The sequence below is a fragment of the Chelonia mydas genome, chromosome 21 (assembly GCF_015237465.2).
Source record: "Chelonia mydas isolate rCheMyd1 chromosome 21, rCheMyd1.pri.v2, whole genome shotgun sequence".
NCBI lineage: Eukaryota > Metazoa > Chordata > Testudines > Cheloniidae > Chelonia > Chelonia mydas.
Genome location: NC_051261.2, coordinates 18,752,749 through 18,778,702, shown reverse-complemented (window position 1 = coordinate 18,778,702; position 25,954 = coordinate 18,752,749). Strand labels below are relative to the sequence as shown.

Sequence of the window (25,954 nt, the reverse complement as noted above, 5' to 3'; positions counted from 1 at the left end):
ATGTACTCAGAGCTTGTCTTCACTACCACGCTAAATTGGCCATTGCTGTATCTGGTGAAGACGTGCAAAGTCGATAGGAGCGTGCTCTCCTGTTGACGTAATTACACCCTGTCATAAATATAAAGGGAAGGGTAAACCCCTTTAAAATCCCTCCTGGCCAGAGGAAAAATCCTCTCACCTGTAAAGGGTTAAGAAGCTAAACGTAACCACGCTGGCACCTGACCAAAATGACCAATGAGGAGACAAGATATTTTAAAAAGCTGGGAGGAGGGAGAGAAACAAAGGGTCTGGGTCTGTCTGTATGCTGCTTTTGCCGGGGACAGAACAGGAATGGAGTCTTAGAACTTTTAGTAAGTAATCTAGCTAGGTATGTGTTAGATTATGATTTCTTTAAATGGCTGAGAAAAGAACTGTGCTGAATAGAATGACTATTCCTGTCTGTGTGTCTTTTTTGTAACTTAAGGTTTTGCCTAGAGGGATTCTCTATATTTTGAATCTAATTACCCTGTAAGGTATCTACCATTCTGATTTTACAGAGGTGATTCCTTTACTTCTATTAAAAGTCTTCTTGTAAGAAAACTGAATGCTTTTCATTATTCTAAGATCCAAGGGTTTGGGTCTGTGGTCATCTATGCAAATTGGTGAGGATTTTTACCAAATCTTCCCCAGGAAGTGGGGTGCAAGGGTTGGGAGGATTTTGGGGGGAAGGATGTGTCCAAACTACGTTTCCCAGTAAACCCAGTTAAAGTTTGGTGGTGGCAGTGGAAATTCCCAGGGCAAAGGGAAATTAATTAATTTTTTAAAATTAATTTGTACCTTGGGGAAGTTTTAACCTAAGCTGGTAAAAGTAAGCTTAGGAGGTTTTCATGCAGGTCCCCACATCTGTACCCTAGAGGTCAGAGTGGGGGAAGAACCGTGAAACACCCACTGACATAGTGCAGTATAGACACTGCTTTAAGTTGATGTAAATTACATTGCTCAGGGGGGTGGTTTTTTCACACCCGAGTGACATAACTTACATCAACTTAAGTGGTAGTGTAGACCAGCTCTCAGAGCTTTGTTCTGTTTTTAGTTCCTTGACATCATTGAGTCGGATGCTGGGAACTTTGGGCAACACTGGCGATGCTTGGGATGGTACAGAGTTGTTACCCGGGGCAGCTGCGATGCTGTTAAGGCTCCATGGGTTGGCACTGGGGCATCACCATGGGTATATGATGGTGCCAGAGGCATTGCTAGGGTTGCCCTACTGGGTTGGGGGGGAAGGAGTGGGGAAACATAGGAGGGAGGCATTGCTAGGGTTGCCATCATCTGTGCTGTCTCTGGGGGATTCTGTCATGCTCTGAGGGCCTCACTTGGGGTGCCTGAGCTAGTGCTGGGAGCACCCAGGATGGAACTTGGGGCTTTTGGGGTGCTGCTGGTTGCCATGGTATCTGGGGATATCTGGAATGGCGAAAGAACCATGGTAAAGGTCTTCAAGTATGTAACAGGTTCTTATAAAGAGGAGAGTGATAAATTGTTCTTATCCATCGAGGACAGGACAAGTAATAATTGGAGTAAATTGCAGCAAGGGCGGTGTAGGTTAGACATTAAGAAAAACTTCCTGTCAGGGTGGTTAAGCACTGGGGCAGTTGTGGAATCTCTGTAATTGGAGATGTTTAAAACCAGGTTAGACAAACACTGGCAGGAGACTTAGCCCTGCTTCAGTGCAGGAGACTGAACTGGATGATCTCACGAGGGCCCTTCTGGTCCTACATTATGATGAGGATCATGTAATCGGACTGTCATAGTACTGTTCCAGAATTTATTTTGAATTGACTTTTTAACTTTCTCACAGTACACCAGTAAAACACTGAAAAGTTGATATCTTTCTCTTGTAAATGTGGGGATGGGATGGGTGCCATCTTTAAATGGCAGGAGGGGAGGGGCAGGGAGAGAGGAAGGAAAAGTAAATAAAACAATGTAAGGAAAAAATGCAGGCACACACTTACCCAAGCTCCCTTCCCCTTCATCAGCAGGCTCATCTGCACTCTCCTGATGGGTCTAGCAATTCTCCTGCAGTTTCAAACAGGTCCAGTTTTATGGCATGGTTGGAGTCCTCTCCTGTTTCCCCACTCCTCTTCCCCCTCACTGTTCATGGCACAGGTTCCATTTTAGGCTCCTCTGATGCCTGCACAGTGGTCTGTGGGGTGCTGGTGGGGTCACTGCAACTATGACATGCAGTTCGTTGTAAAAGAAGCAGGTCTGTAGGGCAGCACCACATCTTTTGTTGTCCTCTCTCACCTTGTGGTATCCCTGGTGAAGTTCCTTCACTTTCATGTGGTGCTGCTGCTAATCCCTGTCCTAGCCCCTATGCCTGCATCTCTTGTGCAAACTGCTCATAAATGTCCACATTACTATGGCTGATCCGTAGCTGTGCTTGCACAACCTCTTATTCCTACGAGCCCAGGAGAGCCAATACTTCTTGCCTGCTCCAGGCAGGAGTGCGTCTACTACCTCCCTGTGTGTGTGGAGCCAGCATGGTTGATTGGAAGAAAAACGACAAAGATGAGCTGCTAGATTAGCTTGCCAAGGAGGACAACCAGGAAAGGGAATTTAAAAAACGTGTGGTTTGTAAAAGGGGTGTGTGTGTGTGTGTGTGTGGTTTCCAGTCTCTGGGCAGTGGAGTTTAAAATTGTAAGCGGAGTGATCAGTGTTGTGGACACTAGAGGATTGTGAGACAGTGGCTGGACGGCTGTTAGGGTCAACACAGTCCATGCAATGTCTACACTCACACTGTGTTGACCAAAGTAGGATGAACATGGCTTTACACTGCTTGGGGAGGTGGTTTTACTGCATTGCCGTAATGGGATCCTTACCTCAGCCAGAGACAAATTTGAGTATAGACACATGTACAAACCTAACTTATAGTTGCAGAGCAGGCCTGTATTCCCTTGGGGTATGGTGGAGCTGATGCAGCAGTGTTATAAGGAAGCCCAAATTAGTATGGACATCTGGAATCTTTACTTGGCTAGCTGTCACTTGCTCTTTACTAGCGAGAGTGCTTGACGTGTGCAATCTCCCTTATACCACTAAGTCAAAACCAACAGAATTGATGCATGCAAATTAGCTGTAGAAGAAGGGTAGTGACTGGCTGAGTGACCTGTGATGTCACAATGTCCACAGTTCAGAGTTACCTGAACTGTTGACAAGAGTTTGTCTGTAGTATATATAATCATAACAATTGGATACAACAATCATTAGGTTGTAATTAAGCTACATTATAAATCTATGCACAAGATTTCAAATAATTTTAACTATATGCAAAGTGTGAAGGGTCTGTGCCATTTTATTGTTAAGATCATTTGTAACAAAGAAAACACTGACAGAGATGCTACATTTTTTAAAGGTTCCGTTATTCAATTAATTATACCTCAAACTCATTAGGTGAGTTACTTGTAAATTCTCAGAAAAATTATCCTGTACTCCAAAAGCAAGTATTATAAATTTGGGGTGGATACTCTGTATTTTTTTCCACAGTAAACAAAGATTAAATTCCTGCTTTAAGTGCAAAATGGAACTGACTCTGAACTATGGTACCTCCATAATAAAACAACAGACAAAATGAAAACAACTGAACTGCATGTTGATCCCAAATAATGTTTATTAGGGTTGTCATTTTTATGAGGGAAAGGGTTGTACTTTAATTAGGACATATTGTAATAACTACATCTTGAAAGAAAAAGTATACACTGATCATAAGAGAAAACACACAGCTATTGCTGGAATGGCCTTCAGAGATCCACTGAATAGCATCATCTGATCAGTTTAACACTTCTGGATAGCAGAAGAAGTGTGACTGGTGCTGTAACAACAGAACACACACAAGGTTCCTACTGTGAGAAACATACAGTTCGGGGTCCCAATCCTGTAGTGTACAAGATGTGGGTAGTCTGCTGCACTTGCATGGAGCCCCAATGGCTTCCCCAGGGCCTGGTGCAGGTGCCACAGTCCACTTACACATCATGCATTGCAGGAGCAGAGCCTAGGTTCAATCCAACCTGACACAGTGACACTGAGAGGGGAGACTTAATTAGTTGGCATGGGATTGTGTGTCTGCTGGAGGACTGCAGACAGGAGTGGCCTGTGAGGTAAGATCTGAAGGGAGATTATGCAGTGAGTGCAATGAGGGAGGACATTTTAGTCATTGGGGCAGAATGGGACACCACAGGGAGGTGGAGGAAGAATGCAAAGGGATGTGTGAATTGCAGGGCATGCGGGGAGTGCAGGAAACAAGAGACAAAATGAAGACAAGGGCAGAGCTGGTTAGGGGCTTGAAGATGAGGACTGTGAGTCTGAGGTAGAAGAGAATGCAGAGGGGTTGGGATGTGGGGTGAGCACCAGCAGAGACAGATGTGTGGCACCTATACGATGTACAGACTGGAGGGGAGTCAGAGTCACGTAGGCCACAGGAAGGAGGCAGCAATAATCTGGTTGGGAGATCACCAAGGAAAGGTTTGGACAGGAGAGATGGAGAAGAAAGGATGGATTCTGGAGATACTATAAAGGAAGAAGCACCAAGACTTAGCAAGAGCTTGGATGGGAATGGTAAAGGAGAGACAGAAAGGAGAGATAACATTCAGGTGTCAGACCTGGAAGGGGAAAAGCAGATTCCTGACCCTCACTGCCACATTGACTCTGACACATTCACTGGTCTCCTGGTTTGATACATGTGCATGTTTTAAAACGTGTAAACTGCATCTATTTTTGGCTTTAGGCACCACCACAATCCATGTTATATACATTAGAGCACAACAAAATTAACAAAAAGTCAACAGAAATCATTCAAAGCCCTGCCACAGTCCTGAGCAAAACAAGAAACTTGCATACAGATTATTCCCCTACCCCAGCCGTGAGAACATTCTGCCCCCTTTACTAATGTTCAAATCTGGGGCTTGTTAGAGAGCCTCTCAGCTGATCTCAGATGTCAGGGTGGTGCATGAAGAAATAGTCGATGTACACAGGAGTTAGGACTAAAACATATAGGCTTTATAGATCCAAATCAACATCTCCAATTGCATCTGGACCAAACTGGCAGCAGGTGGAATATGCTCCATGTGAGCAGCCCGCACATTCTGCCTTAAATGAAGTAATCTTTGAGTGATCTTCAAGAGTAGCCCAGGCCCTGCACATTTCAACATGACAAAGCATGGACAGCTGTGGCAAAATTCACCTCCAGGAGCAAAGGAAGCCATTTCCTCACTGAGGGAAGATGAAAATCGCTTCTGCTGCTTCCTGTTACTCCAGAAGCAGCCAAGCATTCAACAGGTCCCCTAGAACGGGCAGAGTAACCTTGAAGAGGTGTGTGCATAGACCCTGTGTATCTCCCATAGCCAGCAGCAGGCAGAGTTCTATGGAAATGGAATGGAGACTGCCTGCCCCATCAACACTGGAGAGACAAACTACTTGGGGGACTGCAGCAGGACCCTGATGGACAACCTGTGCAAAGCACCTACAGGCCTTGAAGAATCTGTACATGGCTGAGCCCAGAAAGGGGAAGTGCTGGCTGCAGGGGGAAGGTTACAGCAGCTGGAGGAGAAGCAGCTCAGAGTTGCTCCCTGAAGAAGGAAGCACAGTTGCCAACTTTCACGTGGTAAATAAGCACCCCGAATGTCACAAAAAGCCAAAAATCAAGCTAATCCCATTTCAAAACAAGGCCAAAACAAGCCAATCTCTAAGAACCCCAACACTCTATGGGACGAGATCCCCCTGATGTGCAGCCTGGGACTGTGATGGGCCCGCTGTGCACTCCTGACTGTCTCCCCTGCTTGCCTGTTTGTCGGGAGCTGATCAAAAAAAAGAAGCAACAAGCTACAAGCCAAACAAGCAACAAGCCAGAAACTAGCCAACAAGCAACTCACAAGCCAATTTAGCCAAAAACAAGCCCAATTTCTGCATTTTTTTCATGGCTTTATCATGTCTGGAAGGAAGGTACCATTTTTGTCTCTTCTATGGAGGGCTTGAGACTGATCTGCAGCCCTCAGCTTTACGACAGAAAGACTGAGCCCCAACGGTGAGTCACTGAGCCCAAAAAGGGAGGAATAATGAGTTTTAGTACCATTGGGGTGGTACTAAAGGAGGGTTACATAGATCATCTCCACCCATCAACCCATCAATAGCTCTGTCTTGTCCAGACTGAGACTCAACCATCTAGCTTTCCCGAGCCCACTCTTGGCCAGACAATAGGAAAATGGATACTACTGCTCCAGATCTGCTGTAAAGACACAGAGCTGAAAGAACTGGCATGCTGGTAGCATTGCAGCCCAGACTGCTTTACCAACTCCCTCAAAGCTGCACAAGAGCCATGAGCACTGTGCAGTGCACAGCATGAAATGGCTCTTAAAGTACCAGCCTCTGAGACCTTGGAGAGAGAACCAGTCACACCATCAGCTACCCAGAGGTCTGTATAGTCATCTTCAGTGCCTCCTGGTCAGTGATATCAAAGGGACTTGCCCTAAAAGAATCAGCATCAACACCTGGCCTCTGCCTGTTGCTAGGAGATCATCATCCAGTGAGACCAATGTCCTCTGTACATCTGGGAGGAAAGCTGCTTGGAGAAGACACAAAAGCTGCAGTTGGGAAATGGGGGAGATAAGACTCAGCCAGGGTTACCCCTCCCTGCATCATTCCTGCAGTCCAGAATTTTGCAGACACCCCACCCGTCCCCCCCCCACATACTTCCCCTGCACAAGTCCTTTTCCTAACACAGCCATGGCAGAATGAGGAACAGACACCAGGGCAGGGACAGCCAGAGTCTCAAGGTAGCAGGAGAAGTCAGGGAGTGGCTGCTGAAGGGACCTTTGGGCACTCACAATGTCATAGAATCATAGAAGATTAGGGTTGGAAGAGACCTCAGGAGGTCATCTAGTCCAACCCCCTGCTCAAAGCAGGACCAACACCAACTAAATCATCCCAGGCAGGGCTTTGTCAAGCTGGGCCTTAAAAACCTCTAAAGATGGAGATTCCACCACCCTCCTAGTGAAATAGTTTTTCCTAATATCCAACCTAGACTTCCCCCACTGCAACTTGAGACCATTGCTCCTTGTTCTGTCATCTGCCACCACTGAGAACAGCCTTGCTCCATCCTCTTTGGAACCCCACTTCAGGTAGTTGAAGGCTGCTATCAAATCCCCCCCACTCTTCTTTTCTGCAGACTAAATAAGTCAAGTTCCCTCAGCCTCTCCTCATAAGTCATGTGCCCCAGCCCTCTAATCATTTTCGTTGCCCTCCGCTGCACTCTCTCCAATTTGTCCACATCCTTTCTGAAGTGGGGGGAGGGCAAAACTGGACACAATACTCCAGATGTGGCTTCACCAATGCCCAGCCCAATGGGGTCCTACTCTCATCTGGTCTCTGGGTGCTACTGCAATTATAACAACAGTACAAACCCAATTGAATGGGACAAAGCAGACCCATGAGGAAGATGGCTGCCTAGTCCCAGACCTATTCTCTCTCTAATAATTACTTTCCTAGCAAATTGACAATACGTTTATGTCATAAAAGTTTTAAATTAATCCCCTAGATAAACTTCAAACAGTTGACTATGGATTCCAATGAAAAAATGAGAGGCAACAAAAGCGCTAAGCCTGAATCACCTCAACAGCTGAAGGTGGAGATCTCAAGGCCACAGCAGAGCCTCACCCAGCGTATCGCAGCTCTGAAAGAATTCCCCACAGACTGGATTCAATCTCCAATGATATTCATGTAAAATCCCAAATGGCTCACTTGGAAAATGAGCTATAAAAGGCTGCCATTGAAACCAGTGAAATTAAAGAAGAAAATACATTGACTAGACAAACTAAAAGAAAAACAACTTTGAAAACAGATCTCAAAGAGCCAATCTTTGCCTCTTGGGCATTGATGAAGGTCTAGAGGAGAAGGATATTATCAACTTTCTCCAGAAGCTGCTTTCTGACATATTTAAATTGGACCCCAGCTGCCCCCATTAGATATTGAAAGGGTTCATCAAATGCCTGGTGCTAGAAGGCAGGACTCTGACAAGCCCAGACCCATCATCTTCAAGCTGCTGATGTTCAGTGATAAAGTAATGTCAATGAATGCTGCCAGAAAAGCTAAAACCCTTATGCAGAAAGGCCACATTTCTCTTTTACCTGTCTTCTCAACTGAGCTTACCAAAAAGAGAACTGCATTCAATGGCATAAAGCAGATCCCGACAGCGACCAGCATCAGATACAAGATCAAGTACCCTATGGATTTAGCAGGCTTCTGCAAAACCCCATCTGAAGCTTTGCAGACAATTCAAAGACAGAGGCTAGATGTGATCAAAAATAGCAGAATGGTTATTTCACCATAAAAAGCGTATGTCCACAAGTCTAAAAATCAGTTTGTTTTCCTATATATCTTTGCAGATATGGTAATACTCACCTATATAATCTTCCAAATTCTAGCAGCTAGGCTGAAGTCTTCTGTTGACCCTCTTTGGAACTGAGCAACAACTGCGTAACACTGCAATATATAGAGTAACAGCTTAACACGAAGCTGGGGGACACAGACCCATCTACTGATGGAAGTGTTGTCTCCACTAATCATCACAACGTGCACTGCTAGATGAAGTCATAGAATCATAGAAGATTAGGGTTGGAAGAAAAGGGCAGAAAAGGTGGTGGAGTAGCACTGTATGTAAGGGAGCAGTATGACTGCTCAGAGCTCCGGTACGAAACTGCAGAAAAACCTGAGTGTCTCTGGATTAAGTTTAGAAGTGTGAGCAACAAGAGTGATGTAGTGGTGGGAGTCTGCTATAGACCACCGGACCAGGGGGATGAGGCTTTCTTCCGGCAACTTGCAGAAGCTACTAGATCGCACGCCCTGGTTCTCATGGGTGACTTTAATTTTCCTGATATTTGCTGGGAGAGCAATACAGCGGTGCATAGACAATCCAGGAAGTTTTTGGAAAGCGTAGGGGACAATTTCCTGGTGCAAGTGCTAGACGAGCCAACTAGGGGGGGAGCTTTTCTTGACCTGCTGCTCACAAACAGGGAAGAATTAGTGGGGGAAGCAAAAGTGGACGGGAATCTGGGAGGCAGTGACCATGAGTTGGTTGAGTTCAGGATCCTGACGCAGGGAAGAAAGGTAAGCAGCAGGATACGGACCCTGGACTTCAGGAAAGCAGACTTCGACTCCCTCAGGGAGCGGATGGGTAGGATCCCCTGGGGGACTAATATGAAGGGGAAAGGAGTCCAGGAGAGCTGGCTGTATTCCAAGGAATCCCTGTTGAGGTTACAGGGACAAACCATCCCGATGAGTCGAAAGAATAGTAAATATGGCAGGCGACCAGCTTGGCTTAACGGTGAAATCCTAGCGGATCTTAAACATAAAAAAGAAGCTTACAAGAAGTGGAAGGTTGGACATATGACCAGGGAAGAGTATAAAAATATTGCTTGGGCATGTAGGAATGAAATCAGGAGGGCCAAATCGCACCTGGAGCTGCAGCTAGCAAGAGATGTCAAGAGTAACAAGAAGGGTTTCTTCAGGTATGTTGGCAACAAGAGGAAAGCCAAGGAAAGTGTGGGCCCCTTACTGAATGAGGGAGGCAACCTAGTGACAGAGGATGTGGAAAAAGCTAATGTGCTCAATGCTTTTTTTGCCTCTGTCTTCACTAACAAGGTCAGCTCCCAGACTGCTGCGCTGGGCATCACACCATGGGGAGCAGATGGCCAGCCCTCTGTGGAGAAAGAGGTGTTTAGGGACTATTTAGAAAAGCTGGACGTGCACAAGTCCATGGGGCCGGACGAGTTGCATCCGAGAGTGCTAAAGGAATTGGCGAATGTGATTGCAGAGCCATTGGCCATTATCTTTGAAAACTCATGGCAAACGGGGGAAGTCCCAGATGACTGGAAAAAGGCTAATGTAGTGCCAATCTTTAAAAAAGGGAAGGAGGAGGATCCTGGGAACTACAGGCCAGTCAGCCTCACCTCAGTCCCCGGAAAAATCATGGAGCAGGTCCTCAAGGAATCAATCCTGAAGCACTTACACGAGAGGAAAGTGATCAGGAACAGTCAGCATGGATTCACCAAGGGTAGGTCATGCCTGACTAATCTAATCGCCTTCTATGATGAGATTACTGATTCTGTGGATGAAGGGAAAGCAGTGGATGTATTGTTTCTTGACTTTAGCAAAGCTTTTGACACGGTCTCCCACAGTATTCTTGTCAGCAAGTTAAAGAAGTATGGGCTGGATGAATGCACTATAAGGTGGGTAGACAGTTGGCTAGAGTGTCGGGCTCAAAGGGTAGTGATCAATGGCTCCGTGTCTAGTTGGCAGCCGATGTCAAGTGGAGTGCCCCAGGGGTCGGTCCTGGGGCCGGTTTTGTTCAATATCTTCATAAATGATCTGGAGGATGGTGTGGATTGCACTCTCAGCAAATTTGCGGATGATACTAAACTGGGAGGAGTGGTAGATACGCTGGAGGGCAGGGATAGGATACAGAGGGACCTAGACAAATTGGAGGATTGGGCCAAAAGAAACCTGATGCGGTTCAATAAGGATAAGTGCAGGGTCCTGCACTTAGGACGGAAGAACCCAATGCACAGCTACAGACTAGGGACCGAATGGCTAGGCAGCAGTTCTGCGGAAAAGGACCTAGGGGTTACAGTGGACGAGAAGCTGGATATGAGTCAGCAGTGTGCCCTTGTTGCCAAGAAGGCCAATGGCATTTTGGGATGTATAAGTAGGGGCATTTCCAGCAGATCGAGGGACGTGATCGTTCCCCTCTATTCGACATTGGTGAGGCCTCATCTGGAGTACTGTGTCCAGTTTTGGGCCCCACACTACAAGAAGGACGTGGATAAATTGGAGAGAGTCCAGCGAAGGGCAACAAAAATGATTAGGGGTCTGGAACACATGACTTATGAGGAGAGGCTGAGGGAACTGGGATTGTTTAGTCTGCAGAAGAGAAGAATGAGGGGGGATTTGATAGCTGCTTTCAGCTACCTGAGAGGTGGTTCCAGAGAGGATGGTTCTAGACTATTCTCAGTGGTAGAAGAGGACAGGACAAGGAGTAATGGTCTCAAGTTGCAGTGGGGGAGGTTTAAGTTGGATATTAGGAAAAACTTTTTCACTAGGAGGGTGGTGAAACACTGGAATGCGTTACCTAGGGAGGTGGTAGAATCTCCTTCCTTGGAAGTTTTTAAGGTCAGGCTTGACAAAGCCCTGGCTGGGATGATCTGATTGGGGATTGGTCCTGCTTTGAGCAGGGGGTTGGACTAGATGACCTCCTGAGGTCCCTTCCAACCCTGATATTCTATGATTCTATGAAACCTCAGGAGGTCATCTAGTCCAACCGCCTGCTCAAAGCAGGACCAAAGCCAACTAAATCATCACAGTCAGGCTTTGTCAAGCTGGGCTTTAAAAACCTCTAAGGATGGAGATTCCACCACCTCCCTAGGTAACCCATTCCAGTGCTTCACCACCCTCCTAGTGAAACAGTGTTTCCTAATATCCACCCTAGACTTCCCCCACTGCAACTTGAGACCATTGTTCCTTGTTCTGTCATCTGCCACCATTGAGAACAGCGTAGCTTCATCCTTTTTGGAACCCCCCTTCAGGTATCTGAAGACTGCTATCAAATCCCCTCTCACTCTTCTGTTCTGCAGACTAAATAAACCCAGTTCCCTAAGCCTCTCCTCGTAAGTCATTGCCCCAGTCCCCTAATAATTTTCGTTACCCTCTGCTGGACTCTCTCCAATTTGTCCACATCCATTCTGCAGTGGGGTCCCCAAAACTGGACGCAGTACTCCAGATGTGGCCTCACTAGTGCCGAATAGAGGGGAATGATCACTTCCCTTGATCTGCTGGCAATGCTCCTACTAATGCAGCCCAATATGCCGTTAGCCTTCTTGGCAACAAGGGCACACTGTTGACTCATTTCCAGCTTCTCATTCACTGTAATCCCCAGATACTTTTCTGCAGAACTGCCGCTTAACCAATTGGTCCCCAACCTGTAGCAGTGCATGGGATTCTTCCGTCCTTAAGTGCAGGACTCTGCACTTTTCCTTGTTGAACCTCATTAGATTTCTTTTAGCAAAATCCTCCAATATGTCTAGGTCACTCTGGACCCTATTCCTACCCTCCAGTGTATCTACCTCTCCCCACAGCTTAGTTTCATCCACAAACTTGCTCAGGGTGCAATCCATCCCATCATCCAGATCATTAATGAAGATGTTGAACAAAACTGGCCCCAGGACCAACTCCTGGGGCACTCCGCTTGATACCCGCTGCCAACTAGACATTGAGCCGTTGATCACTACCCGTTGAGTCCGACGATCTAGCTAACTTTCTGTGCACCTTATAGTCCATTCATCCAAACCATACGTCTTTAACTGGCTGGCAAGAATACTGTGGGAGACAGTATCAAAAGCTTTGCTAAAGTCAAGAGATATCATGTCAAACTGCTTTCCCCATATCCACAGAGCCAGTTATCTCCTCATAGAAGGCAATCAGGTTGTTCAGGCATGACTTGCTCTTGGTGAATCCATGTTGACTGTTCCTGATCACCTTCCTCTCCTCCAAGTGCTTCAAAATGAATTCCTTGAGGACTGCTCCATAATTTTTCCAGGGACTGAGGTGAGGCTGACTGGTCTGTAGTTGCCCAGATTCTCCTTCTTCCCCTTTTTAAAGATGGGCACTATATTTGCCTTTTTCCAATCTTCTGGGACTTCCCCTGATTGCCACGATTTTCAAAGATAATGGCCAATGGCTCTACATCAGCCAACTCCCTCAGCACCCTCAGATGCATTGCTTCCAGCCCCATAGACTTGCGCATGTCCAGCTTTTCTAAATAGTGCTTAACCTGTTCTTTCATCACTGATGGCTGCTCACGTCTGCCCCATACTGTGATGCCCAGTGCAGCAGCCGGGGAGCTGACCTTGTCTGTGGAGACAGAGGCAAAAATGCATTGAGTACTTCAGCTTTTTCCACATCATGTCACTAGGTTGCATCCCCCATTCAGTAAGGGTCCTACACTTTCCCTGACCTTCTCCTTGTTGCTAACATACCTGTAGAAACCCTTGTCACCCTTCACATCCCTTGCTAGAATGAACTCCAATTGTACTTTGGCTTTCCTGATCACACCCCTGCATGCTCGAGCAATATTTTTATAGTCTTCCCTAGTCATCTGTCCAATCTTAGAATCATAGAATCATAGAATATCAGGGTTGGAAGGGACCTCAGGAGGTCATCTAGTCCAACCCCCTGCTCAAAGCAGGACCAATCCCCAATCAAATCATCCCAGCCAAGGCTTTGTCAAGCCTGACCTTAAAAACTTCCAAGGAAGGAGATTCTACCACCTCCCTAGGTAACGCATTCCAGTGTTTCACCACCCTCTTAGTGAAAAAGTTTTTCCTAATATCCAACCTAAACCTCCCCCACTGCAACTTGAGACCATTACTCCTTGTCCTGTCCTCTTCTACCACTGAGAATAGTCTAGAACCATCCTCTCTGGAACCACCTCTCAGGTAGTTGAAAGCAGCTATCAAATTCCCCCTCATTCTTCTCTTCCGCAGACTAAACAATCCCAGTTCCCTCAGCCTCTCCTCATAAGTCATGTGTTCCAGACCCCTAATCATTTTTGTTGCCCTTCGCTGGACTCTCTCCAATTTATCCACGTCCTTCTTGTAGTGTGGGGCCCAAAACTGGACACAGTACTCCAGATGAGGCCTCACCAATGTTGAATAGAGGGGAATGATCACGTCCCTCGATCTGCTCGCTATGCCCCTACTTATACATCCCAAAATGCCATTGGCCTTCTTGGCAACAAGGGCACACTGCTGACTCATATCCAGCTTCTCGTCCACTGTAACCCCTAGGTTCTTTTCCGCAGAACTGCTGCCTAGCCATTCGGTCCCTAGTCTGTAGCTGTGCATTGGGTTCTTCCGTCCTAAGTGCAGGACCCTGCACTTATCCTTATTGAACCGCGTCTTGTAAGCTTCCTTTTTGTGTTTCAACTCACAGAAGATTTCTCTGTTAAGCTAAGATGATAGCCTGCCATATTTGCTATTCTTTCTGCACATCGGGATGGTTTGTTCTTGCACCCTCAATAAGGCTTCTTTAAAAATCTGTTCACTAGTTCTACTGCTGATGGATCGTATTATGGTAACCACAGATCCTTTGGGGCAATCAATTCCTGTCCTGTAGATTACAGCCTAAACCATAAATAACACTAATTATTCAATTTGTGCAGGATATCTGCCATACTATATGACATTTTTTCTTTTCCCCCATAATATTGTTGTATTTTCCATATTCAGATTTTATACTAATTTGCATTTCATTGACCAAATCAACTGTAAATTTATATGTGATGACTCTGCATACATGTAGATGCCTAAGGCCCTACTTAACTTGTGATACTGTGGAAACTGCGGATTCCGCAACATTAGGCTTCTCCCACAATTTTGACAATGGGAGCCCTGGCCACCCCAGGGCTGAGAGTGGAAGCCCTCAAGTGGCCGACAGGGGAAAATTGCAGAAAAGTAATAATGGATTTTATTATTGCAAATATTATTACTTTTCCACAGTTTTCCATGGTTTGTCCGCAACTCAGTCACTTTTTTTTGACAATCATCCAGCAATTGAAGTTGGGCCTTTTATATGCATATATAAGTGTATAGATGCATGTATAAAAACCTCTGGACGTAGGAATATATTATACATGTTCTAAGAATACCCAATGGTATTTACAGGCTAATATTTCATTTAAAATATATTTGCAATTACAGATGTTTAGAATATTAGATAATACGGGGAGGGGGAGCGAAAGAAATGGAAGCCATTAGGGATCTGAATGTGCCCATACTGCCTGGTTTTATGTTTGTTATTTTTTGTTTGTTTTCTGTTACAAATATACCTTGGGAGACATATGATATTTAATTATAGATCTTTTTGTATACCTGACACCCTCAGAGGTTGAACTGAACCCATAAATTTATTCAAAACTAACCATTATCTAATATGTATATATATGAACCATTATCTTAGAGATGTGGTTTTACAATATTAACTGGGAATATATATCTTTAGAACAAGGTTATATATCTTAATGTATCTTTTAAAATTTTGCCATTAATTTTCTTAGAGTGTGTTTCTGGAATATGAGGGGACTTAATGACCCTTAAGAGAATTAAAAACTTGAGAGCAAAATTATGCCACTTTGCTTTAGTGCAGGAAACTCACTTAGTAGAAAAAGAAGCTGATAGAATGAATATGATGTGGTTAAGTGTAGAGTATCATCCATCACTGAATTCTTTTAGAGGCACTTCCTTCTTAATTCATAAAAGTATAACTTTCCACTTTACGTAGTCTTGGTCTGATCCTGAAGGAAGACATATATCCTTTCTGAAGGCTGTTTCAACTCAAAAAGGTTAATTCTAGGAAGCATTTAAAATCTAAGTGGAGGTAATTCTGAATTCTTCAAAGATATTGCAAATATTATTTCTAATAAAAAAGATATTCCTGTAAAACTGGGAGGTGATTGGAATACTATACTAGACAGGTTTCAGAGTAACAGCCGTGTTAGTCTGTATTCGCAAAAAGAAAAGGAGTACTAGTGGCACCTTAGAGACTAACCAATTTATTTGAGCATAAGCCACATCCGATGAAGTGAGCTGTAGCTCACGAAAGCTTATGCTCAAATAAATTGGTTAGTCTCTAAGGTGCCACAAGTACTCCTTTTCTTTATACTAGACAGACATCTGGACAAATCCAATTACAAGAGAGACAGCTGTCAAAATGCAATAGGACAACCCTCATTATTAATGAATGAATTTGATTTAAAAGATATGTGGACACTGAGACACCCCAAGGACCATGATTATACATATTTCACATCTTCCTCCAGAGTTACCTTTTTTCTTGGGTCTTCAGAACTGACTCCAGCATGCCTAGAAGCAACTATTTTTAATATACTCATTTTGGATCATGTTCCAATTATACTTACCATAGATGGTAGTTCTACTTTATTAAATTCTCAGTCGAAGCTGAACACTGTGCTGCTAATAGCTGCAAACTTCATTGCACAGTTGATTCAGTCATCTCTAACTTCATATGAGAAAATAAACAATCTGTAACCTCAGCTACGAACGCTACTGTAAGGGGTGAATGCATAAAGTGGGCCTCCCAAAAGAAGATAGAAAGACAAGTTATTCGACTCTTTAGCCAAGGAAATAGATGATTTGGAGAGAATGCACAAGACTGACCCAAATAATGAAAACCTACATTCTCTAATCAACTCCAAATATAGATATAATGAATGCTTATCCAGCCAAATCGAATTTACAGTCACAGGATCAAACAAAGATATTCTGAATGGGGAGATAAAGCAGGTAAACTACTTGGCAGAAGACTTATGAGGGAACTAGCCAGCAACAACATTTCTTCCTTCTTTCTTGAACTTATAGATATAGATACAAATAATCAATTTAAGCAATTCTATCAAGCTTCATATAAATCAGACGACCGAGCTGACCCTAACAAATTTAATCATTTCGTTGAAGACCAGCCTTTTAATATCCTAACTTCAGAACAAGTGTTTTTTGGACAAACATTTGTCAACACAAGGACTCTAACACACTATTGAAAATATGAATTCTGGTAATGCCTCCGGGATGGATAGCTTTCCAAAATATTTCTACAAAACATTTTGTAATCAGTTATCTTCTATTCTTTAAAGGGTCTTCAATTAAACATTCCCAAAACCATGGCTTGTAAAATGAGAACTGTCTTAATTATTTTAATATTAAGGAAGAACAAAGATGGTTGCAACTATGGTGACTTTTAACTCATATCTGTTAAGCACAGATTGCAAAATAATTGGAAAAATTGTAGTGACACAACTGAGTACCATCATCCCATCAGTTACACACACTAGATCAGGTTGGTTTCATTAAAAGAAGATTGTTTGCTGATAATACAAGAAAAATTGCTGATTTGATCCAGCAAGTTCAGATATCAAATATTTCCTCCATAGCCTTATCTCTAGATGCAAAGAAGGCCTTTGATAGGGTGGAATTACCTTATATGATGACTTGCCTAAAAAAAATTGGATTTGGATCAATATTCCTAAATTGGATTAGTATATTGTACAACTTTCCCCTCGCTTTACTATCAACTAAAGGAATTTCCCCCCTGCATTTCAGCTAGAAACAGGGACATGACAGGGCTGTCCCCTCTCACCCTCCTTTTTAATCTATTTCTTGAACCACTGCCAATGTACACATGCCAGCTCTCAACCACTGAAGGTGTGACCATAAACACAGAAGAATTTATATGCTGATGACATTTTTGTACTATTGAAGTATCCATTGTCATCAATTCTATCATAATTGAGTGCAGTTGGCATTTTTTTGGAAAAGATCTCTGGTTTTCAGATTAACTTCTATAAATCACAAGCAATGGATGCATCCAAAAGACCAGATCCTTCTTAGTTTCAGCACCTTCCTTTTCAAATATGCAATGAAATCACTTACTTAAGTGGATTGCACCCTCAGCAAGTTTGCAGATGACACTGAACTGGGGGGAGAGGTAGATATGCTGGAGGGTAGGGGATAGGATACAGAGGGACCTAGACAAATTAGAGGATTGGGCCAAAAGAAATCTGATGAGGTTCAACAAGGACAAGTGCAAAGTCCTGCACTTAGGACGGAAGAATCCAATGCACTCCTACAGACTAAGGACTGAGTGGCTAAGCAACAGTTCTGCAGAATAGGACCTAGGGGTTACAGCAGACGAGAAGCTGGATATGAGTCAATAGTGTGCCCTTGTTGCCAAGAAGGCTAACGGCATTTGGGGCTGTATAAGTAGAAGCACTGCCAGTAGATCGAGGGATGTGATCATTCCCTTCTATTCGGCATTGGTGAGGCCTCATCTGGAGTAACGTGTCCAGTTTTGGGCCCCACACTACAAAAAGGATGTGGAAAAATTGGAAAGAGTCCCGTGAAGGGCAACAAAAATGATTAGGGGGCTGGAGCACATGACTTATGAGGAGAGGCTGTGGGAACTGGGATTATTTAGTCTGCAAAAGAGAAGAATGAGGGGGGATTTGATAGCTGCTTTCAACTACTTGAAAGGGGGTTCCAAAGAGGATGGATCTAGACTGTTCTCAGTGGTAGCAGATGACAGAACAAGGAATAATGGTCTCAAGTTGCAGTGGGGGAGGTTTAGGTTGGATATTAGGAAAAACTTTTTCACTAGGAAGGTGGTGAAGCACTGGAATGCGTTACCTAGGGAGGTGGTAGAATCTTCTTCCTTAGCGGTTTTTAAGGCCCAGCTTGACAAAGCCCTGTCTGAGATGATTTAGTTGGGGATTGGTCCTGCTTTGAGCAAGGGGTTGGACTAGATGACCTCCTGAGGTCCCTTCCAACCCTGATATTCTATGATTCTAAGATTTGTCCCAAAATTGTTTTTATAAAAATGGACAATTTATTTTTAAAAGTTTCTGAGGATGTAGAGATGGCATCTCCTTCCTCTGTTCTTACTTGGGAGAACAGAAGTAGCCAAAATGAATATCTGCCCAAGATTAATTTATATCATTAGCCTATTGTCTTTCAAAGTCTCTCCCATGCTCCTTGCTTGAGTAAATAGGTGTATCATGGAATTTATATGGAATAAAAAAAAAAACCAGCCTCATTTGTCACACATGACCCTTAAAAAATGCTGGACAACTGGAGGTACGGAATTTCCAGATTTGTATCTATATTACCTAGTATTCCAAATGTATCTTATTGTAAGTTGGTTCCCCTCCAGTGGCTCAGTATACATACTGACTTGGTTTGAGACTGAAAAAAGCTTAGCTATGCCATTTGATTCCCTCTCTTCTTTTTTATACCTCAAGAGGCTACCCATACCCTTAAAGAAAAATCCAATCTTGGCATCTATGTGGGGTATACTACAATGTGTTAAGATGATTATAGCACCTGATCTTACTAATTCTCCTCTCATACCACTATGGGATAACCTGTCCCTCAGGATCAAGGCCAGTTCCAGGTTTAAGACAATTTGGATAGAAAAAGGATTAACAAAGATTAAAGATATAACACAAGCTGCTAGACTGGCCTCCTTCAATTAAATGTGTAACAAATACCAGCTACAGCTGTTTCACTGTTCCTTCTTTCAGTGACTATGCTCAAGTATTCATGCACAAATAGGAGACAACTGGTCTGTTTAACTTTCTCTTCTCTAGAAGAACATGTTGAGAAATATGGAAACAACAGTCATTTTTTAGGAATGACTTATAGGCGGCTTAATGCTTTTCAGCACCCTCTCAATTTCAGTTTAAAAGAAAATGGAAAAAAGAACTTAGTTTTACTGTCTCAACAGAAACCTGGGAGGATGTTTGGCTTAATGTTAAAGACACTTCAAGTTCTTTATCCTTGTGATTCTTCCAGAAGAAGATATTAAACAGGTACTACTGGACTCCAGAGCGTTTGTTTAAGACTAGATTGAATCTCCAGCACTCAATGTCCATTGCCAAACAGCCACATGCCACCTTTTTCACATCTTTTATATCTGTCAAAAAATGCATGTGTTCTGGAACACTATAACCAGTGCCTCTCAAAATCTTAACAAGGAGTCTGGTGGCACCTTAAAGACTGACAGATTTATTTGGGCATAAGCTTTCATGGGTAAAAAACCACTTCTTCAGATGCATGGCCATGCATCTGAAGAAGTGGTTTTTTACCCATGAAAGCTTATGCCCATATAAATCTGTCAGTCTTTAAGGTGCCACCGGACTCCTTATTGTTTTTGGGGATACAGACTAACATGGCTACCCCCTGATACTTCTCAAAATCTGTGTGTCACTATTTTCTCTTCTCCAAGCGTAAGTATTTTAGGAGTCTGGATGAGTTGGAATTACACTTAACATTAAGAAATGGATTGCAAACTATTCTAGTGGCCAAAAGAATATTTTGAGAAAATGGAACTCTGCAATTCTTCCCTCATACACAGACTGACTGAGTGAGCTCTCCACTACTGCATTAATGGAAAAAATTACTCTAACAGAAACACATGGAAAAAAATACAAGGATGCCTGGTCATACATGAAACTCTTTCATACAATCACAATTTGTATTAATCCCAGATTCCTGTAAACTATACTCTCACTTATTTATCTATTGAGCCACTTTTAATGCCCTGCATTACCTTTACGGGTTCTGTTTTTTGCATGTTTTTTCAGGTTTTGCAAATAATGAACATTTTGCTTTATTATTTTATGCTATTTCCGCTTTGTGTATAGATTTATATGTTTTCTTTTGCTATATACATATATTTCACATAAAAACAATAAAGTTAAAAAAAAAGAAAGGGACAAAGGAAATCTGAGGACTTCCAGTAATACTAAGACAGCTACATCACAGTTTTCTGAATAAGCTTCCCTTAAAAAGGCCAGGGCATTAAGTGGTTAGGAAAGATTATTTGGACATGGACTTAACCAGCACTAGACAAATGGGCAGCCGAATGGTAATTCTGTGCTCACAAACGCAAAGTAATGAACATTGGAAGGAATTATTTAGACTACTCACATACGCACTACTCCTGGGATTTAAATCAATGTAACCAAAAATGTCCCAGGTATCACCATAAACAACTCAATGGCAGTCACGGCTCAATGGCAGCAGTGATCAAAAAAGCAAACAAGATGTTTGGACGGATCATTAACGACAGAAAACAGTACTGAAAATATTATAATGCCATTCGATAGATCATTGGTACGTCCCCATCTGGAATGCTGCCTTCAGTACTGGTCATCCTATCTTAAAAAGGATACAACCTACAGAAAACCCAGGGGATTCTGCGACAGAAGATAAAAATTCTTAGAGGGATGGAAAGATGTTGAAAAGATCAAGACAAGTTACTTTAAAGAAGACACGACTCAGAGGGTACATTACAAAGATACACAGAATGATTAATGTTATAGAGATCTATATTCCTCTTTATCCTTTTTCAAATATAAGAACAAGACGACATTTACGGAACTGAAAACTGATCAAAGGAAATACCCTTGAACACAACACATAATCAATCTGTGGAAATCATTGCCAAGATATCATTGAGACCAAGAGCTCAACAGGATTTTTAAAAGGGTTGAGGATTTATATGGATAATTAGAACCACCACAGTGAGAGGAGAAAAAAAGGAGGTAACCCTTCACAAATTTCTGACTGGTGGGAGTTAGGGAGAAACTACTCACAAGGGCTGCTTATCCCACAGCATCCACTACAGAATTCTTGCATCTTCCTCTGAGTCAGAGACAACATACTACTAGACGAGATGCACAGCTGGTCTAATCTGGTATGGCAATTCTTATGTTCCTAGCACTCAAATAGGGTGTTGCCAATCTTTATTAATAATGGTGCTTCATTTTACCCATCAGGAGGTTCAAATAAGAGCTCCCAGCCCTAACTCACCTAGCAGGTCTAAAATCTCACTGAGACTGGCTGAAACCCAACCTGAAAATGTCACCTTTGTTGCTGTGCTGCCAGAATGTGGGCAGTCTTGTGCACACTGTAGATCAAAAGCTCCTCCATGTGAGAGACATTTGACTGTTTCCATGTAAAGGCAGCTGTAGTCAGTGTGAGACTCCCAACCAGAACAGCTCTGCTGACTGATGCTGCAGGCTATATGGTTCCATTTCGCTATAAAGTAAGTTTTACTTTGCACTTGAGATAACTAGGTCACATAAGGTTCGTTGTAAAAAACCATGGGGTTGCATGTGCCTCTGAGTTCTGAGAATATAGACTCTGTGCAATGCTGACAGTCATAGGTGTGAACCACAGGTTTCAGCTTTAAATTGCCCTGAGATTCTCAGAAAGTGGAGTCGATAGGGTTAGTGGTAGTGGCGCATAAGTGCTATTTACTGGTCAGTTTAATTTCCAAATGAAATACAGAGAGCATATACCAGAGGAATGGGTGTACATATTTGGAGAAGAGGTGCATCTACTAGAGTTCAGTTCAACGGGCATGGCCTGCTGTCAGGTCACTCTGCCTTCTCCAGTCAGAGCCACCTGCACATGCAGCTAGCACAAGTCCTTAACTGGGAGGACAATCTATCATTCCATAAAGCACGTCTGAATTAACTGAAGGGACAACAGCATCTAAAACCCTGCTACCCAGCACCAAGGAGCTGGTGAACAGCAACTGGACATCACAAAAGCAACCACCTTTTCAGACACACACAGGAAATGGTGAAGCTAACTGTACAGCACAGGCGTGTAGCTCTGGTATCTGCCGGAAAAAGACTTTTACTGCCCTTAATTAGAAGAGATCCAAGAATCATAGAACTGTTAGGCTGGAAAGGACCTCAAGAGGTCACCTAGTCCATCCCCCCATGCTGAGGTGGCTAGTGTATAAACATCAGCTGCCTGGCCACACTCTCCAGCATGAGAGTCAAATACATTATCCCCAAAAGCCGAGGGGCTCCAAATCAATGCTTGTGAGCAGATTCTCTGGCCTCTTCTGCTCCCATTGAACCACTCAGACAGTGGCCATTGGAGTAGAAATGATCCACAAGCCCCTGCTGGGTGCAGCTGCTTAGCCGCTCCCCCAGCTGGCCATTTGCTACATCCCGGGGAAGGGAGACTAGTTTTAGTTGCTACATTATCTGCTTTGCTACTAGTAATCCCCAGCAGGCACAGAGCCAGCATATTCAGCTCCTATGCCTCCCTCCCCACAGTTCTCCTGGCACAGGGGTAATGTCAGGGTGCAGAGGGGCAGGTTGAGTGTAAGCATGGGGTAGTGGCTGGTGTACGCAGTGCTGCAGCTGTTGTATGGTTTCTTGGGGACCCTTGACAGTTGACGCAAGTTAGATCATGGAACTCCTGTTGTTGGTTCTCAGCTTTCCCTCCTGGCCTGCCCTGGGTGCTGTCTGGGGTAAATAAGCTGTCCTTTATGGGTGTTCACCTAAGCAAAGCCTTCTGAGTGCCTGCCCTGTTCACCTAGGCTCCCCCAGACCAGTAGCAGTGTAGGCAATGAAGAAGCCAGAGCTACTCTCTCTTCCCCTTTGATGCAGCAGGTGGCCAGAGAGGGCAGCTGCAGTAGGAGTGGGACATCGGCTGCTCACAATAAATCTTCTTTGGGGTTGCATGAGCCGCAGTGGGAGGTGCTTTTCACAGATTATAAAGCTAGAAGGGCCCACTGTGCTCATGTGTAGAACACAAGCCATAGGATTTCCCTGAATTAACTCCTGTTTGAACTACAGCAGATCTTTTAGAGGATCCATACACCTTTCTGTAGTGACTACGGCTGATGAAAACACTTCAGTTACCAAAAAAAAAAAAGTCACAGGATGTAGCTGGAAGCATACCTTCAATTTAGAATCAAATAGGGACTTTCCTAACGAAGTCACCTTAAAAGGCCACAGGTTGGACACCCCTGTTCCAGTGCTTCCTTTTGCTTCATTTCCCTCAAGCTAAAACAAAGTGATTCCTGCCACGCAGGCAGAAGATCTTAGCTATTTACTAATACATTATTTCAGAAAGGCTTGACTGGAGAGGGTTAATAGATTTTAAAAGTCAGAAGGGGCCATTATGACTATCTTAGTCTGGCCTCTTTCAAAACACTGTCCCGAGAATTTCACACAGTGCTTCCCGTATCCAGCCCAATAAGGTAGTTGAAAAAAAGCTTATCTTTTAGAAAGACACCCAATGTAGATTTAAAGACTCCAAGTGACAGAAAATCTATAGAAAGCCTTTGTATTCTGGGCCAATTATCAATTAACTGTTATCATTGTGCATTTTATTTCCAATTTAATTATTGCTGATTTCAACTTCCAGCCACTGGATTGTGTTACAATGATAAAGCCCTTTAAATACGTTTCACTAAATGTGGTGTTTCATAATAATAATGATCCTTTTATCCATTACTGTTTATATTTTATAAAACAAAAGCAATAGGCCAGATTCTGAACTCAGTGACACCACGGTAAATCTGGAATAAACTCATTGCCCGCAGTGATTTCAATTTTACATTGGTATGGCTGAGACCAGCTTCTGCCCCAAATACACAGATGTAAGTCATGCAGCTCTATAGGAGAGCAATAGTTCAGATTTTCATGCTCTTCACAGGTCTTCTGCTTTATTGTGTTGACATTCTGAGCAGCTCAGTATAGAGGGATTCAGCTGTAAAGTGCAGCACTTTGAGGAACAAATGAAAGAGATTTGGAAGTGTTTTATATGTCTGAACCCAGCTCTGCACATTGCTTGTCTGATATGTGATTGGCTAATGATTCTATGATGTCAAGAAGGAGCGGCTGACTGAGGGATCGCAGGTTTGGCAACTTGGAGACCTTCAGGGAAAACAAAAACAAACAGAAAAACACACAAAAAAGAAAAAAATTAAAACCATAGTTTAAATATCACTGTTTAATCCCAACAGACCCATACTAGACATATACAGGTTAGTGAAATCCAGTGATATTCCATTGTGTGGATATTGTCATGTTACTAGTAAAATGACAAGCACACAGAACCAAGATGCAAAGTTCCATGAAAATCACAACAACTGTGGTTTCTATGTAAAATAATAATTCTCCTTCCTTGTCTTCTGGTTTTAGACCACCTTTGCTATGGGGTGGAGTTGAAGGTATGTCAGGAAATCTGACACGAGAATGACAATAATTATTCATAATAATGATTCCATAATTAATATACAAGATGCAAACTAGTGCAGGCTAAAACATATCTTAGGCCCCTAACCAGCTTTGAAATTCATGCCGTTTGTATTTCTGCTGACATTCAGATCCACTGGAACTGGTAGTTCAGGATTTGTGCAAATTATCTACTCTAAAGGAGTACTTGTGGCACCTTAGAGACTAACAAATTTATCTGAGCATAATAAATATTCGTGAGCTACAGTTCACTTCATCGGATGCATACAGTGAGATGAAGTGAGCTGTAGCTCACGAAAGCTTATGCTCAAATAAATTTGTTAGTCTCTAAGGTGCCACAAGTACTCCTTTTCTGTTTGCGGATATGGACTAACACGGCTGCTACTCTGAAATCTATCTACTTTGTTATGCTGTGCCCTGAGAAGTAGCTCAAAGTACTGCTCTATTTAGTGCACATAATATTTTTGCCTGGCTCTTTCAAGCAGTTAAAGAATGCCATGAGAACTAATAATCAACATGTGCACTGAAGGTCTTAGCTAATCAACTGCTCTATAATAATGTTTATTTTCTGATAGCATCAGACTGAACGGAGAATTCACACAAACCCAAGTTTTCTCTGAAGAGCCATTTTCTGACCTTGAGAAACATCCGTATTTTACCTCATATTTTAGCCCAATAAATGGAGAATATTTGGATATCTTTTTTAAACTGCTTAATAATATTTCCTCCTATCTTTGTAGGTCCAGTGTCTGTAGTGAAGAAACAAAGGCATTTTGTGCCTCTAGTAAAACAGTGAAATGAAGCAGATGAATCAGGCCACTTCTGGAAAGAAATCAGTACACAGAGTTATCTTTCTAAAATAAGGGGCGGTAGACAATGTGCAGGGGATGGAGGGGTAGATTCCATTAACATTAGTGGGAATTAGGCACCTGCACTGAAGAGCATATTGCATTGAGATAGGATTAAGATCAAGGGCAAAGACACAGAATTATGTCAGAGTATAAACAAAAAAGAGTTTTATTAGGCATTTGTATAAACCTAACACACACTGGGAGACTAATGTATAACCTTGCCCGAAGTATTACAACAATATAGTCAGCTCTCCGGTTAATATTCTTCTCTGATATTCTGAATAGGGAACAGCAACCTTTAACGAGTCAACAGAGCTGAAGGAGACTGTAATGGCAGCACGTTCATATCGTGCTAGGCAAAAAGTTACATACCAAAATCTCCAAAACACAAATAAACATTACAGCATTTGGATTTCTTGAAAGCTGCAGGTATTCTCCTACCCTAGCACTC

The 25,954-nt window shown here is 43.1% G+C and overlaps 1 protein-coding gene across 12 annotated transcripts in view; it reads right to left on the bottom strand.

Annotated features, from left to right (window-relative positions):
* Positions 1-3,622: 3,622 nt before the first annotated feature.
* Positions 3,623-25,954, bottom strand: part of LZTR1 (leucine zipper like transcription regulator 1) — a 280,121-nt gene continuing 257,789 nt past the window's right edge. For 8 of the 12 annotated variants that reach the window (XM_043533614.1, XM_037884956.2, XM_043533613.1 and 5 more), the window contains one exon: positions 21,003-24,331. In XM_043533614.1, coding sequence (XP_043389549.1) covers positions 24,215-24,331 — 117 coding nt within the window. In that variant the 3' untranslated portion in view covers positions 21,003-24,214. Of the gene's footprint in view, positions 8,503-21,002; positions 24,332-25,954 lie in introns of those variants that run through there. The other 4 variants (XR_005223269.2, XM_037884953.2, XM_037884954.2 and 1 more) reach the window with 4 other exon arrangements.